This window comes from Crinia signifera, chromosome 6, assembly GCF_055691185.1.
Source record: "Crinia signifera chromosome 6, ASM5569118v1, whole genome shotgun sequence".
Classification (NCBI taxonomy): domain Eukaryota; kingdom Metazoa; phylum Chordata; class Amphibia; order Anura; family Myobatrachidae; genus Crinia; species Crinia signifera.
In genome coordinates this window covers 244,147,257-244,164,464 of record NC_139222.1, presented here as the reverse complement: position 1 = coordinate 244,164,464, position 17,208 = coordinate 244,147,257, and the positions used below count along the sequence as shown (strand labels likewise).

The following is a 17,208-nucleotide window of genomic DNA, read 5'->3' as shown; positions in this document are numbered from 1 at the left end:
GACTGTCTTTGCTTATTTTTTTCTTTATAAATCACCTATTTTTTTACAATTCTTTGCTACAATCTTGACTTTTAAGGTTATAAACAATTCAGCAATTAGATATTACATATAGAACGCAATCATTTCTGAAAGGTTAATGTAAGAGATGGAGGACTGAAAGGTGGTGGGCAGGGGAATTGTTTTATGTTGTCGGATTAAGGTTTTTTTGAGAGCTTTGCCAACATATAAAGCTTAATGGCTCCAATTTACATAAGAAAATGTATTGCAGATTATAGTAACATTTAGCAGACCTACATTATGGGACTCTGTAGATTAAATGATGATTCATGAACACTTAGGATAAAAGAGAAATGTGTTTGGAAGAACATGCTAGATGACTCACAAGAATGTATTATAATATATTTGTTCTATTACTTGTGATGTCAGAAGCTGCCACGTTATATCGGGGGTATAGTGATTTATTGGACTAGGGTAAATAATCTGTGTAACAGGTAAACTACAATATAAAAATTGCTTTCATTGGGGGAATGCAGCCTTGAGATACAGCAGGAAAGGATGAAATAGGTCATTGGGACACAAAGGTCAACATCCGCAATGTCAAGAGTTATATTATCACCAAAATGCTGTCGACAGGCAACATGTCAACCATAGGGTTATGCTGCAGGCAGTAGGGGTAAGGTGGCCATACACTACTACGACTTGTCGCAACAGTGTATCGCCATCCGATTCCCCCTTGAACTGCTTGGGCAGCAGGATCGCATGCTATAACGCATGTGATGTACCTAATTAGACCCCATTCTCTACTTCTAGGAGGGGGTTTCAGTCGGAGATCGGACGTGCACGCAGGTGGCAAAAACATGCCACTGTGGATGAGTTCACCGGATTTCTTGTTTCGATCCAGTGAAATCATCCCAAATCGCATAAGTGTTTGGGGGCCTTTAGGCTTGCTGGGTGTGGGGGTGGAAATGGGTTAGGTCACTGGTTCCCAACCCTGGTCCTCAAGTTCCCCCAACAGTGCACATTTTCCAGGTCACCCAGGAGGTGCACTCAGTATTCAGACACATTTTAAAAGATCCACAGGTGGAGCTAATTATGTCACTTGTGATTCTGTGTGGAGACCTGGAAAACGTGCACTGTTGGGGGTACTTGAGGACCAGGGTTGGGAACCACTGATGCAGCTGCCAGGAGCCACCGTCACAAAATGTCAACATTTTATTACTCGGCATGATGAACATTCTGCCTGTTTTGAAGCAATATAACAAAGTTTGGAGCTCATGAAAATCAAATCATGGGGTTAAATGTATTCACCTCTGAGTTGTCAGAGCTTTGGCATATTTTGCAAGTATGTCCATTTTTTTAAAGCTGCAATAATTTTCAAGGCAAAACCAACCTGCTGTTTTAAAAATATAACGGACAGACTTGCATAAAACCCTTTACCTCTAGCAACACGGAAGACTGAGGAATAAGCGCTGAAAACAACGACGGAGGCAAGTTTAAATATAGTTGCAGCTTGGTTATGGGAGAGGCAGAAAAATAGAGAGTACTGATGACTGGGAACCAGTGGCTCACTAACTGCATCCACCTTATATTAGGGATGTAGCAGATGGGTATTTCAGAAAGCCACGGTCATTGTCAAAAACATTGGTGTCCTGCAGGTATAAAGCTGCCTTTAGTAATGCTAATCAGGGAGATGTGTGAAAATTGGGCTTATTATAACTCACTATAGGAACATATAGAACCGGAGTCTGATCCAAGTGGAAATATGTATGTATCTGCAATTGTACATGCCTGGTAGAAAGTAATCATCCACTACCCATGTGCCAGACCATGCATTTGTTCACAGTGTGCAAGAACTTACAGATGTTTCCACCTATTGACGTATGACTGTGTGAAATTGGACAGGCCAGTAACTGGGCAGCCCCCATGTGAAGTTTTGGAACTGATCTGATTTGAGGGAGAGTCCTAGACATGTATATAGACTTCTGTGCTTATTTGAAGCGTGCGTACAGAGATGAGATGTCTGATTTAGATGGATATTTTGCAGAGAGTAAGAGCTATTAATGACAGGTGTGGACAGAGAAACAGTGGCCAGGGGAGCCTTCTGCATGCAGATGCAAGTATAGTCTGCATAGGTGATTAGATTCCCTTTATTGTCATTGCCCAAGTACAGGGCAACAAAATTTAGTTTTGCTTCCAATCAAGACACAGAATTTAACAATATAGTATTATTGTACACAAGGAAAAAAATAACTATTAAAATTTACAAAATGCAGAATTCAGCATCGAGACAGCCCTAGGAAAGAGACCATTCCTCATTCTAAAAGGAACTGAAATCAATAGTCCTAAGACACCTAAAGTGTCTTCCAGCTGGCACCAGTGTAAAAAGTTCTTGTGCCGGATGAGAGGGATCATTTGTAATACTGCGATCGCTGCACAAACAGCGCCTCCTATGAACATCCTCAATGGCCGGAAGGGGAATCCCTATAATACGCTAAACAGTCTTCACCACTCTATGGGGCAGATTTATTAAGCTTGGAAAAGAGATAAACTGGAGATAAAGCAGAGAAAAGGTAAAAGGAGATAAAGCACCAGCCAATCAACTCCCAACTGTCTTTTTCAAACACAGCTGATTGGCTGGTGCTTTATCTCCTTTTACCTTTTCTCCGCTTTATCTCCAGTTTATCTCTTCTCCAAGCTTAATAAATCTGCCCCTATGTATCATAATACGCTCTGCAACAGTACTGCTTCCATACCAGACTGTTACACAGTCAGTAGGCTCTCTATTGCGCAATGGTAAAAGTTCTTGAGTATATCCGTAGATAGTTGATGTTTCTTTAGTATCCTCAGATGAGGCGTTGATGAGCCTTCTTTACCAAATAACAGACATTTGTGGGCAGATATCTTAGAACTGATCTGATTTGAGGGATATATATCCCTGAGAAAGTCCAAGAGACGAAACGTGTTTCATGAGAACCAAGTGAATGGAAGCCCTGTTTATGAAAGTGTACACATTAAAGTGGTGTTTCCCAAACTTAGTCCTCAGAGACCCCCAACAACTAGGAGTAGGCCTCCAAATTGGTGCATATGTGTATTCATTACTGGCTGACACATTTTAAATAAACCACAGGTAGGGTTAATTACTTCATTTGTGATAGTAAGATCCGTAAAACAGGCTCAAACTGTTAGACCAGTGATCTTAAGCAGTGGTTTACAAGGCACACCAGCAGTCCAGGTTTCATGGCTATCTCTGCTTATTCACAGATGGTATAATCAAGCTGGCTGAGGTACAAATGAAATCACCTTTGCCTAAGCCTGGATAGCCATAAAAACTGGACTATTGGTGTACCTTTAGCACCGCAGTTGAGGACCACTGCTCTAAAGGTTCTGAGATTAATGTGAAGGTGACATAGGAAGAGATGAGGAAAAATTATAGTGGATAAGCATTAGGAGTGATCATATTTCAGTAAATACTGGGGAGTTTTTTTGTAGTAAAACCGTTCTGATGAAAAATGTTAATAGGAAATCTTAAAGTTAGATTTCCCATGTGCTGCTTCTATGAATATCACATGAAGGTTTAGTCCAGCAACTAAATTCAAGTTCACCTTCACAAAATTCTTTTAACCGGTATCCCGGATTAACTGCACATTTCACTGTGAAGATGCCCATCTGTATTCATTGTATAAATGAATATATAACAAAATAATACTCCCAGGTTTACTCTTCTAGGAACAATATGCATCGTTTCTTTGTCCAGCATAGAAGAATGTCTGAAAAGTAACGAGACCTTTTACCGTTATATAATCCATTCCCTTGCAAAAGCAACATGCATTCCTTTGATCTCTTTCAAGGCTGTCCCCAATTCTACCCACTATATTCTTTCTTTTATAGGTGGCTGAAAAAAAAAACCTAGTAGTGATCAGCCGACCATTAAGTAATGCATCTACGTTCACAGGGAGCTGAATCCCCAAATATCTTGATGGCAAGTCTGATAACAAACGATGGGCTGTGTGACCAGCCCCAGACTCAACAGGAGTAAACATCACAAGGTTTTTAGTTTTTATCTGATACAATGGCAACTTGTTTTTTTGGGGGGGTAAAAAAAACAGTCGTTTTGAAATAGTCGTTATTTGCATTTTTTTACAGATGTTTATATTGCCCCAAAGCTGAGGCCAGGTAGCTGAACACTAACAATTTGTTTTAAGAGTCACGTTACACTTCTCAGACTGAGATAAAGGAGGCAGAACACTTTTTAAAGGTAGGCAAACTGTCTTCATTCAAAGGGGATCTGATTAGGTCCTGTTTCAGGTGAATGCCTGTGCCCGTATATTTGACCTCTCTGACAAAAGCGCACAATATTACATGATGGATCGTGAGATCCACACTGTTTGGCCTTGTCAGTGGTATCCTGTTTTCATAAACCCCATCACATTAGACCTATGTTCACTTCTAGATGAGGACCGATGGGGGGGGGGGGGGGGGGGTGCATCAAGACATGATTCGAAAATTGAATAGGAATTATGAATTGTCTAGAAGAAAAAAAAAAAATGCAATTTTGGGAATTGAATCTTTACTTCATTCCAGAATGTTGACAAAGATACGACTTCGTGGCAGGGTCTCTTCCATCCCATTGTTTAGTTAAATCCACATAAGCCACAAGTTCAACTGACATATTTGATGTTAAAATCTTCCAAAGAAACTGTGGTTTTAGCAGCTGCAAACAGGTCATAAAACAAGCTTCTCAAGGTTTAAGCAGACAAAATCTCACTAATCCAATATAATTCTACCACGGATTACCAATTCTGCATAATGTACACCACACACATGCTATATTTGGTGTATATAACATATACATATATTAGAAATCTGATAACAAATCCAACTCATTTTTTTATTGCATTGATGAAAAAGAAGTATCTTGAAGCAGATTTGTTTGTAAACCCATTAGGGTGATCGATATTCTAAAATCATTTTAGAATGATGAATTTCTGCCTTTATTTAGCCTCAGTTATCAAATAGGGGGATATCAAATTAGCAGTAGTAAATTACCTTGGCCAAGGAAGTCCGCGGGAGGCTATCCAATTAGTCCCGATAGCCGGCATTTATAGAGGATTATGCTACGCATGCCACAGGCACGCAAAGAAAAATCTTCGATAATCAGCCCTAGGCGACCTGTTTTGCTGCAATGACACACAGTCTGGAAACTTAGCTTAAATCTTATGTGTTAGCATCCAAAAGGGGTATTTTTCAGGTTAAAAACTGGCTTTTTTGTATAATGGCCATTGGGATAAAATAGCGATATTAGCACCTTTTTTTTTTTTCATGAAAAATGAAAGGTGGCCAATGGAATATCCCAGATAATCTGTCCTAATAGTTCCTAAAAATGGACCTAGGCCCTTATTCTGGTTCGCTCCCAAAGGCAAATTCCTTCTCAGATGGACAAAACCATGTGCACTGCAGGTTGGCCTGATGCAACATGTGCAGAGAGATTTAGATTTGGGTGAGTTATTTTGTTTCTGTGCAGGGAAAATACTGGCTGATTTATTTTTACACTGCAATATAGATCTCACTTTGAAGTAAAACCCCACCCAAATCTAACTCTCTCTGCACAAGTTACATCTGCCCCACCTGCAGTGCACATGGTTTTCTCCATTTGATAAGGAATTTGCCTTTGCAAGTGAACCAGAATAATGGCCCTAGTTCCCATTTATAAGAGAGATTTTGTATTTTTTTTTATTAATCAGGGCCTGCCATAAAAATTACGGTACTTGTGAATTATCCGGGCTGCCGATTTTGTCCTTAAGTTTAGTTAACTTAAGGACACCCGACCGACGCGATGCCCGCGATTTCGGGCGCGATGAAAAAATCGGCAGCCCGGATAACTCACAAGTACCAAAATGACATACCTAGAGATTATGTAAAGCGAGGGAACTATGGTGTGCAGACCTCCTAAATATGTTCCGGTTAAGTAAAATAATAGTACTACTAAACATAGATATAAAATTCTTTGGTCTATTTGGACACCCCTGCACTGATTGGGATAAAACTAGCACAAGGTGGTCCAGTTGGAACCTGATCAGGGGTTAGGGTCCTGGTCAGAACTCCTGTTGATGTACATTGGGCAGAACTTGACCCAAGGTGTCTGTTCTGGGCCTTCCACTGGATGGATTTGGACAAACACAAAATCGTTGTGAAAATGAGGTAGTTGGAGGATTTGGGGGTTATTCAGACATGATTGCAAAGCTGCTCTTTCTCAAATGTGCAACATGATGTTGCACTGTAGGTGAGGCAAATGTAACGTGTAGAGCAGGGATGGGGAACCTTTAGTCCTCCAGCTGCTGTTAAACTACGAATACCAGCATTCCTTACAACAGTTTTAGCATAGCCAAATAGCAAAACTGTAGCAGGGCATGCATAGTTCAACAACAGCTGGAGGGCCAAAGGTTCCCCATCCCTTGAGTAGAGAGAGTTAGATGTGGGTGGGTTATATTGTGTCTGTGCCTGGTAAATATTGGTTGTTTTATTTTTACCCTGCAATTTAGATTTAAGTTTTAAACACACCCCACCCAAATCTTACTCTCCCTGCACATGATACATTTGTCCTACCTGCAGTGTATATGGTTTTGTCCGTTTGAGAAAAAAAAAACAGCCTTGCAATGAGGTCTGAATAACCCCCATTTCGTACAAAGCAGAGGCCGGAATCCCAACTGTCAGCATCCCACACATTAGTATGCCAGGGAGGGTTAGAGTTAGAATGCGGGGGAGGAGGTGTTAGGTTTTGGCACTACAGATTAGCACATTTTGACACAACTGGTCTATTATAGGTTTCATCTTAACATGGTCATTATGTTGACATGGTGAAAATGTGGATGGTGAATATGCAGGAATACAGGACCCTTACAAGGCAAGGCCACTGCCATCTCCATGTCGTGGCACTGAACGACCATCTTGTTGGCCAGTTTCTTGTTTTCCAAAGTTACCATCAATGTTATCTATGGACTATATTAGAACTTCTGTATTTCGGAAGTAGTCATCCTCTGGGTGATTCTCTTGTACAGATAGGTCCTCCATCCCACCGGCATAAATCCTGACAAAGTCTGTGCCACAATACATTCCTGGCATAATCAGTGGCACCACAACCTATTAAAGTAACATTTTATTGGTGTTTCTATTTATTTTTTACACTCTCCATATATTTTACTGCCCATTAGGATCAAACATACTAAGTTATGGATTATACTGTTGTGGAAGAGATATGTATCCATTATGCTTGCACTTTGACAATAGAAAGTATGGAAAAGTCCTTTTGTAAGAAATTACCCATGGTTAGTAAGGTTACTGGTAAACACTTAGGGCCTTATTTTGGTTCATTCTTTCTGACAAAATCCTTCTTAGATGGGCAAAACCATGTGCACTGCAGGTGGGGCAGATGTAACATGTGCAGAGAGAATTAGATTTGGGTGGGGTTTTACTTCAAAGTGAGATCTATATTGCAGTGTAAAAATAAAGCAGTCAGTATTTTCCCTGCACAGAAACAAAATTACTCACCCAAATCTAATTCTCTCTGCACATGTTACATCTGCCCCCCCTGCAGTGCACATGGTTTTGTCCATCTAAGAAGGATTTTGTCAGAAAGAATGAACCAAAATAAGGCCCTTAGACAGGCTTTTACTGATCCCGGTTGTAACCAATAACAGAATTGTTCAAGTGTAGCGTCATATATGGCGTTATTATTGTCTCTTTAATATCAGCAAACTTGTATCTAATGTATCAGCCACAACAGCAGTGTTTATAAGTTTGGAGCAAACAATAATTATACCTGATAAGAAGAAGCACAGCATGCTGTAGAATGCTGGGCTGGGCAATAAGCTGTTGTTGAACTACATGTGTCACAACCACCATCTCAGCTACCCTGGCTCCCTGTGCTGTTCCAGTCCCACAGACCTCTGGCGCTGTACCCTCTGCCCTGGCGCTCACCTCCGCTGCTGATGCCACGCCGACTGTGTACATTCTGTCACTCTGTCACCCAGGCTCAATGTTCATCTGCCGGGTGTCAGCTGTGGTGTGCGGTGTCCTGGCTCCGGGTAGCGTGAGGCACGATCCGTCATGATGGTGTCCGATTCATTCTAGGCCTCAGGCTGGGAAGCGCTGGCTGCAGTGCCTCCGCGTAGTATCCTCCGCCGGCTGGTTTCTGTCGCCACAACAAGCGGCAGCCATCTTCCTGGTTTCCACAGCCTATGCTGCGCGGCTCCAATCGTGATGTCACTCACGCAGCCAATCACCTCTCAACTCAACCCTTAAATACGGACTAGCCGGCCAGAGCGGCAGTCAGTACAATGTTGTCCACTCGTTAGCAGCATTGTGCATCCTGACTATTCCTGCAGTATCTGCTGCTGGCTGACTCCTCGTCTTCCTGGGTGAAAGTCTATCCTGATCTTCCTGCTGGTCATCTACTGCTTCACCATATCCATCCACGGAGATCCTCTGCCGCCAATTAGGACAAGGTTAACACCCCAAAGGGTGTCATCTTTCCCCTAGCTTCCTGACGGTTAATATCCGTAGCCAGCATCCCTGGTTCTGGCAGCTACGACCTCATTCAGCACAAGATTCCAACTGGACTTCATCTCATTTCCACTCCTTCCTTATCATCATCCAATCTTTCAATCTTCAATCACCCAATCATCCAATCTTCAAATCATCCAATCTCCCAATCATCTTCAAGCTTCTTCAATAAGTATTATTTATTATTGTCTTCTTCATTCTAACCAATATCTACAGTATTTCATTGTGCCATCAGTCATATCTGTGTACCGCAGTATGTTCATTAAAAAAGGTTTAATTTTATTCAATTGCTTCACTCCAGTCTGTTGTTCATGCAACAGCCCTATATTAAAGCACCCAGCCTCCGTTACACTCCGGCTGGTGCTTCAGCCAGTTCACGAAACGTGACAACATGTTCCAACATGCCTTGACCCGTTCTTGTTATTTGGCCAGGCTCAAACTGTTGCAGGACATGCTAAAATGTGTAGTTCATCAACAGCTGTTGGGACGCTTACTGCCCACTCCATGTGATGGAGCATGTACTAATGAACTTTAATAATGGTTGCCACACACCCCAATCTAATGTTAAATTCTTTGAAGCAATCCATACAGCTATAACAAGTGTAGCAAAAAACATGTGAATGAGTGTTTAAAACAGAACATTCCTTTGATAATTTAACAGGTCTCCTGTCTTAGAACAGACTCCTGTTTATATTAGTGGTTATACTTCCCATAGAACCACCATATGTCACCGATAGCGGCAGTTGGCCAACGTCAGCTGACAAGAGGAGCAGAAGTGGCTTTTAGAGATTGCACTATGAGTCCTATTCAAATTCCTAGTTAATAGGATGGTGCACAAACTTCTGGAATGACTAGTACACGTAAACTCCTTTCAAACAGAGAGGCATCCTCATGTGGCCAACATTGTGTGACAGTGTCCTGAAAGAATGGCTGGCTCTGCAGATTTGCACAAATGGGAAAATATGCTTTTGTGGACATAATTTTTTAGGGTAGGTCAAAGTTGCTTATTTTATGGTTTCCCCCTCTGGGAGGCGGCAGCTAGGTTGGTATGGTGGTGGCTTAGCATAGGGGGCACTAGAGCAGTGATGGCTAACCTTGACACTCAAGCTGTTGTTTAACTACACATCCCAGCATGCCCTGCATCAGTTTTAGCATGGGCAAATAGTAAAACTGTAGCAGGGCATGCTGGGATGTGTATTTCAACAACAGCTGGAGTGTGAAGGTTAGCCATTACTGCACTAGAGGTTTTGTTGAGGGCGTGACTGCATCATTGAATTTAAATCAAAACTGGATCCATTTTGGCCACTAAGGGAATCCTATAGATATGACTTACTCAAGTCAGTAGTTACAAGTCAAATAGGTTGAACTCGATGGTCTAACGTCTTTTTTTCAGCCTTATTGTGTTACTATGTAGCCACAGCCTCACTGTACAGTGGGGTATGGATCATTAGGTCACCACAATGTTGGTCGACAGTCATAAGTCTAGGTCGACAGGGTCATTAAGTCGTAGCTCAATGGAGCAATTCAACATGAAATGCCTCATCAGCCACCCAGTATGACAGCTGGGTGGTGGTGGGTTAACAGGCTCCTTCCAGTATCCCAGTAAACCAGGCAGTTCTGGGAGTGTATGCAAGTGTAGGGTAGGTGCTCATAGCAAACCAGACATGCACTTAGGGTCATACACATCTCAGGATGCACATGGCACATGGATAATATACATCATTTCCCATCATCTCCTTTAAAAATCACTGGTGTAGATATTTCGGTACTTGTGTAGTTTCACGGCGGCAGCCTAAGCTACGTTGTCAGCATAGCCCAACGGCTGCCTTACTTGTGTAGTTTCACGGCAGCAGCCTAAGCTACGTTGTCAGCGTAGCCCAACGGCTGCCTAGCATAGTAAGCGTGGTGTCTCTGCGGCAGCCCTGCGTAGTTACCGTAGTCACCGTACTGTCCCCTAGAGCTGTAGCTCTGTTCCTGGCATCCCTGTCAAGCCTAGTGGATGCCTCTCACAAAGCGCCAGTAACCGCCAGATCCCAAGGACTGGCGGACGCCGGTGGAGAGGGGCTCATGCGGGCGCCGGCGGAGAGGTGCTCCATCTGCTTGTGCATCTCAGTAAGTATTGCCGCAGGGTACGGCAACCCTGCCGAACGGGTTGGGGGTTTGGTAGCGCCTGCGTCTCCTGCACAAAGGGGGGGTGCGGTGTGCAAGTGCGTCTCATGCACAATAAAGGACGCATTTACCAGTTCTCCAAGTTACATACTGTCAAATGCCTCTATTTGAAACCCCCAACTATCCACACCATCCCGAAGTGTGGCAAGCGTAGCGATCCCCGCGAGGGGACGTGGTATGCGTCCTTCCGACTTTTTCCTACCCCCACTATCCACGTCGGCGTGGAGTTGATACTATACAGTGTGGCGAGCGCAGCGAGCCACTGAGCCCAAAGCAGTACGAGCGCAGCGAGCCCCGCAAGGGGACGCTGATTACTTGAAGTATATTCTGCGTCCCCTCGCTCGCCACACTTTATAAAATCAACTCCACGCCGACGTGAATAGTGGGGGTATGAATAAGTCGGGAGGACGCGTACTGCGTACGCTCGTCACGCTTTGGGCTGATACTGACAGAGACACCTGACTGACTACGCTAACTACTTAAGCGGTCGCGGGAACACGCTCTATTGACTACGCTAACTACTTAAGCAAGCCGCGGGAACACTATGCTGATTCTGACAGGGACGCCGACTAAGCTGGCCGCGGGAACACTACACTGATTCTGACAGGGACGCTACGCTAACTACGTAACTGCCGCCGTGAAACTACCCAAGTACCGATATTTCCTTATTATTATTAAACATTCTATTATATTGTAATAGGTATTTATTTACATGAACGTATGTAACAATTTACTGTCAGCATGCTCCATGTGGAAGTGAATAGAATATTAATGAAACCTCACAAACTAATGGACCAACATTAGAACACACAAACTCTATTTTGAAACACAAATTACAGAACTTCTTAACAGAAAGGAATAATAATAGAAAAATAAGCGTCATCTCGCACACCCCCCAGCGATAATCAGTATGAACAGACAAAGAGATAAAGCTTTCTGTTCACCATATTGGATAACAAAGCAAATGAAACTTGGATATAAAACAATTAAAGTTGCGCATAAGTCTTTATATAAGTAACACAGGAAATCAAGGTCAATAAAGTCACTTTGGTGGTTACGGCATTATTAAATCTGTGATATAAATTATCTTCCATAAATATCCATTTTGAAAATGTTGCCATTTGTATAAAAAGATGGGATGAAGAAAATAGATCATATTTTTGTTTGTATATAACATAGGAAATGAAGGTATTTTTGCCATCCTATATGTGTGTGGACAAGGAGGTCCACATACCCTGGAAACTCCATAGTTAGGAGGACACCTAAGCATAAAACACAAGCTCCTTCATTGGAATAACCTCCCATCAAATGCACAGATATTTGAAAACATTCCAGACACTTGTCAAAGAGAAGATCATTTAAATAAGTATCTGTGGGGCAGATTTATTAAGCTTGGTGAAGTGATAAAGTGGTTGGTACTTTATAACCGGCCAATCAGCTCCTACCTGTCATTTTTCAAACCCAGCCTGTAACTACACAGTTGAGAGCTGATAGGCCGGTGATAAAGTACCAGTAGCATTATCACTTCACAAAGCTTAATAAATCTGCCCCTGTGTTAGGAAGAACTTTTTCTGTGCACATTGGACACATTCTTTTTGTAAATTGTTTAATTGTTATTGCAAGCCTACTGTAGGAAACAGAGGGGTAGATGTATTAAGCAGTGATAAGGAAGGAGAAGTGATAAATTGCCTGGTATTTTATCACCGGCCAATCAGTTCCTGACTGTTAAGTTACAGGCTGGGTTTAAAAAGGGACAGTCAGGAGCTGATTGGCCGGTGATAAAGTACCAGGCACTTTATCACTTCTTCCATATCAATGCTTCATACATCTACCCCAGAATGTGCTAACTCTGGGGTTGTGAGAATAGAGGGCTACGGATTATTAGATAGACAGAGTCTATATAGACAGTCAATAGGTCGACAGGGTCAAAAGGTCGACATGACCAAGGTCAATAGGGTCAAAATTACAACAGGGTCAAAATGTCCACATGCGATAGGTAGACACATATAAAGGTAGACATATGTTCTTCACAATTTTTTGCTGCCAATGTTGCCTACTTTCAACATGGACCCCAATTAGTGTAACGCGTACCCTTGAGTGGCTCGCGATGCTCGCCATGCTTCGGGCTCGATGCTTTTTTTTTGCACACTATTATATTCTCCCTCTATGCCGTCATGGATGATGAAATAAGAACAAGCCAGTTAAAAACAAAAATCTTTAAAAACTCATGCCATGTGTCTACCTTTGTCATTTCGATATTTTGACCCTGTCAACCTTTTGCATGTTCACTTTTTGGGGTAGACTGTCTATCTAGACACTGTAGATCTATCAGCCGGAACCAGAGTGGAGAAGGTAATCATCGATTCTCATCTAAGGGCAAATCTTTCCTGCCAGCGAGTTTGTTCATGCCTTTTATGTTGTACCAACTAGTACTTTATGTTTGGTTGTCCTTTAGCAGATTTGCACCATTAGAGATGTCCTCTGTGCTACAAGGAGGTCTCGGTTATTTTCGGCCATCCATTATGGTGGTAATATTTACTTTGTGAATTACTAGCTGGAAACAGTGAAATCTAGAACATGAAGTGTTGTTGCCAGGGCAGCGTAAAGGTGAGAGGTGTTGAATCGAAGGCAGTACACTGGGCTGCTGGTTGGCGATGATAAGGAGAACATCTGAAGGTAAAAAAGCAAAACATACATTGTTATATGTAAAACATGATAAAGGCGCCATTCAGCAATAGTGCAATGTACATTATGGAACCTGAGTAACAGTATATGTGTTTTAAAGAGAGGGATAGGTATAGTGGGTGGCACTTCGCCTAGGTCAAAAAGGTGAAAACTAAGAAGCGGGTAGCGCATCTAGGTATCTTTTGGGTGGGTTCAAATACCCACCCAAAAGATACCTAGATGCGTCTGGAAAGCACCTAACCTTATGCGAGTCAGGTGCGCTACAGAAAAGCCTCATCGACATCTCTATAGTATAACAAATAATAAAGTGTATGAACAGTAAAAACTTATATATATCACATTTCGTTTTCCCATTTACCCAACATTTGGGACAGGAGCACCAGTGGAGTAGACGCCTGAAATAAAACACCAGGACCTGAAAGAAATTCCTGAAGCTAAGTATTCCTCATACCTCCGCTACTTAGTTAAATGATAGTGTACCTTGTATACATACATAGTGGAGGCTACCATCTGGATAGAGCGGAACCAATATTCTGACTACTTCCTAGGTTAATATGCTTATCAATATGGTCTACATTTTTTACCTCTGTGTGTTCTAGTCTCTACAGAGTGTACAGTGTTAGACCAATCAGAAAGTCCCGATGAGTCAGCAGTCAGTGCACATGCACTTGTTACCTACAGTTGTAAAAGCACTTTGGTAAACTGCACCAATATTCATGATGATGTAGCTACCAAATTAGCTGGAATTAGTGACATTATTGGTTGTTACTGAAGTGATGCTCATGAATATTACTTTAAGAAAACATTTTAATATGTAAATATACAGATATAGAGATCTATACATACCTGTAAACATTGGTTCATTCTTTTGTCCCACAATCTCACAACCCCGTAGTATGAGGACCCGCTGGCTATCATGTTGTTCCCATCACTCTGTATGCAGTACAGGGCACTGTCATGTGGCTCCTCCCATTCCTTCACACACCTCCTGAACAACATCATTATCATCATCATCAAGTTATACTGACCATCAGGACATTATTATTTTTATCATGCATTTTATACAGTAAGTGGCAGGAAGGTCAGTGCAATGATTATGATCTTTGCATAGGTGTGAAAACTTTCTAACCAGACCCGTTAGTAAGCATGGTTGCGCAGTACTTGTCATTTTCTACTGAAATGTTTTTGTGGTTTTCTTTGGTGGGGTTTTATCTCCTCTGTGTGTCTGTTTGCCTGTAGCTAGGATTAACAGATTTCACGTGCTCGTGTCATTCAATAGACCAGATAAAAAATTCCTAAAAACAGGCAGCCAATTCTCCTCCTCTTCCACTGGCAATTCATATACAATCAACAACCATATTGATTGTTCTTCGACCTATATCATCTATTTGGTTACATGTATGTGCGGAGCACAATATGTGGGACGTACTACCCGCACCCTAAATATTAGATTTCTAGAACACAGAAGAAATATCTTGAAAGGGGTCCAAACACACAGCCTGTCTCAGCATATTAAATCAAAACACCATGGTAATGTAGAGAATCTAAAAGTTCAGGGTATTGAAAAGGTTGACATTACAACCAGGGGAGGTGATAGATTCAACCACCTATGTAGGAAAGAAGCCTACTGGATTTTCGCACTAAATACATTATATCCAGCACGCCTGAACGAATCTATTGAGATAAATAATGTTTAATAAATTGTTATTCTATATTACCCTTTTTTTCCCCCCTGCCATCAAGTTCTTCCTTCTCCCTAATTTTTTCTGCTGCTATGTATTTTTTCTGCAGATATATATATATATTTTTTCTGCTGTTATTTTTTCTGCTGCTATTTTTTCTGCTGTTATTCTTTTAATACAGGCTTTATCATCCCTATCATTGTAATGGGATGCAGTTAATTTGCCGGCGGTCGGAATCCCGACCGCCGAAATCCCGAAACTTTCTCCCTCTGTGGGTGTCCACGACACCCATAGAGGGAGAATAAAATAGCGTGCCGAGCATAGCGAAGCACCGGGCCCGCTGCGTGGCGAGCGCAGCGAGCCCGCAAGGGGGGGCGATCCATGTCCCCCCCTTGTCGGGATTTCGGCGGTCGGGATTCCAGTGTCGGGATTCCGACCGCCGGCAAATCGTATTGGATCCATTGTAATCAGTATTGTAATTCTGTAGTATGAATACTGCTGATGCTCCTATTAAAGATAAAATGACTATTTACTACGCATTCATATGCATACGTATCAAATATACTAGTACATATATCCCTATTATGGACCAACTTTTTATTGAACGTATATGCTAATTTGTTTAATTTTTATTGGATTTGACTTGATGGAGATATAATGGATCGATTTTACCTATATATATGCTATCAACGATACTAATATCCATTGGTAAATATTTGGTCCATACTGTTTCCCTCTTCTTTCTTTATGCGAGAGATATTGAACATCTGAATTAATTCGATTTATTTTTACTGTTATTCAAAAGACTTTTTACATCAAATCTTGAATATGAATAGAGATAATTAAATTAAATTTGATTTATCTCTTACAAAGTTTTTATAAAATGGAATATTTGCCGAATTATAATAAAATAAAACAATATATAATACTAATTAATAAAAAATAAAAATGGACTCTTAGTGGATTCAAACTCATGCAGATATGTGCTACTCATAGTGAAAGCATGACACCTTACCATCTGAGCTATAGCTCCAGTGAATAAATCCAGGCAATTAGATCTAATTGTCTCTCCATCATGTTTTAAATGTTTAAGCGATGCCATTACTATTTTATTCAATTTAGTTTTCATATAATTTTTTCAGTGAACATTTGTATATGTATTTAAAGTATAATATTTTATTTATCTGTTTAGTTAAATAAAAATGCTCCTTATATAAGGATGTTTAACAATTGCTCCACCGCATTACTTATAACTTCTCACGACTCTGGAATGTTCTAACAGGTCTCCTGATTAGTCCTGTCTGATTGGACACCATGTCTGTTAAATACTGGAGAGCTTTTGCACTCAAATTATTCCCTTCTGATGAAACCGCTACCGATATACAGCGGAGAAACGCGTCAAGAAAAACTACAAGGCACAGACCACCCTGCCAGTTCTCTGCCCGGACTGCCTGTTATTACTTGTGAGCAGCCGCTCTAAACTCTACTACAGTGATCCAGTGTAGTTGGACCTCTCACCTGCCAATTTGGAAGCCACAACAACGGAGCACCTGAGACCACATCTCAGGTTAGTGCGGGCTCACTCCCTGCTCAATTTCCATCGGCGGCCCGCCGTTCACGGCTGACCGCCCAGCGGGTTGTAGTTTGAGCCGCACGGAAGAAACAACATCCTCCTGACAACCGCAGGCTATTGAGAAAATCCATCAAAACTACAGAGGTAGTATAACAAATCTTTTGAGGGTCCCTCACTATTCAACATCGACATTGGAAAATCCTTTTGTCACTGGACATTAAGCGGCACACTATTTCTGTTATCTTATAACAAAAGAACTGACATATAATAAAGAACCCATCCAATTTGATGCCACTTTATAGAGACTTTTCTCCTTAGCAATTCAGGTGCGGGCATTCATTCGGAGCTGAGTCTGGCTTTTTTTACAAAATTCTTGAATATCCCCTTATTTACAAGGAGCTTATCATGTTATATTATTGTTATTGTTGATATTGTTTATATATGTATTGAATTTCTATATTTTAGTAAAGAGATTTTTTATCAATCAAAAAATTCTTCAGGTGTGTGGCGCTCTCTCTTTTTCACTTATATATATATGAA

General features: G+C 41.4%; 1 protein-coding gene across 3 annotated transcripts in view; it reads right to left on the bottom strand.

Moving 5' to 3' along the window:
* Positions 1-11,714: 11,714 nt before the first annotated feature.
* Positions 11,715-17,208, bottom strand: part of FBXW4 (F-box and WD repeat domain containing 4) — a 187,348-nt gene continuing 181,854 nt past the window's right edge. For all 3 annotated transcript variants that reach the window (XM_083149201.1, XM_083149202.1, XM_083149204.1), the window contains exons 8-9: positions 14,260-14,401; positions 11,715-13,398 (exon numbers count right to left, since the gene is read on the bottom strand). In XM_083149201.1, coding sequence (XP_083005327.1) covers positions 13,279-13,398; positions 14,260-14,401 — 262 coding nt within the window. In that variant the 3' untranslated portion in view covers positions 11,715-13,278. The remainder of the gene's footprint in view (positions 13,399-14,259; positions 14,402-17,208) is intronic.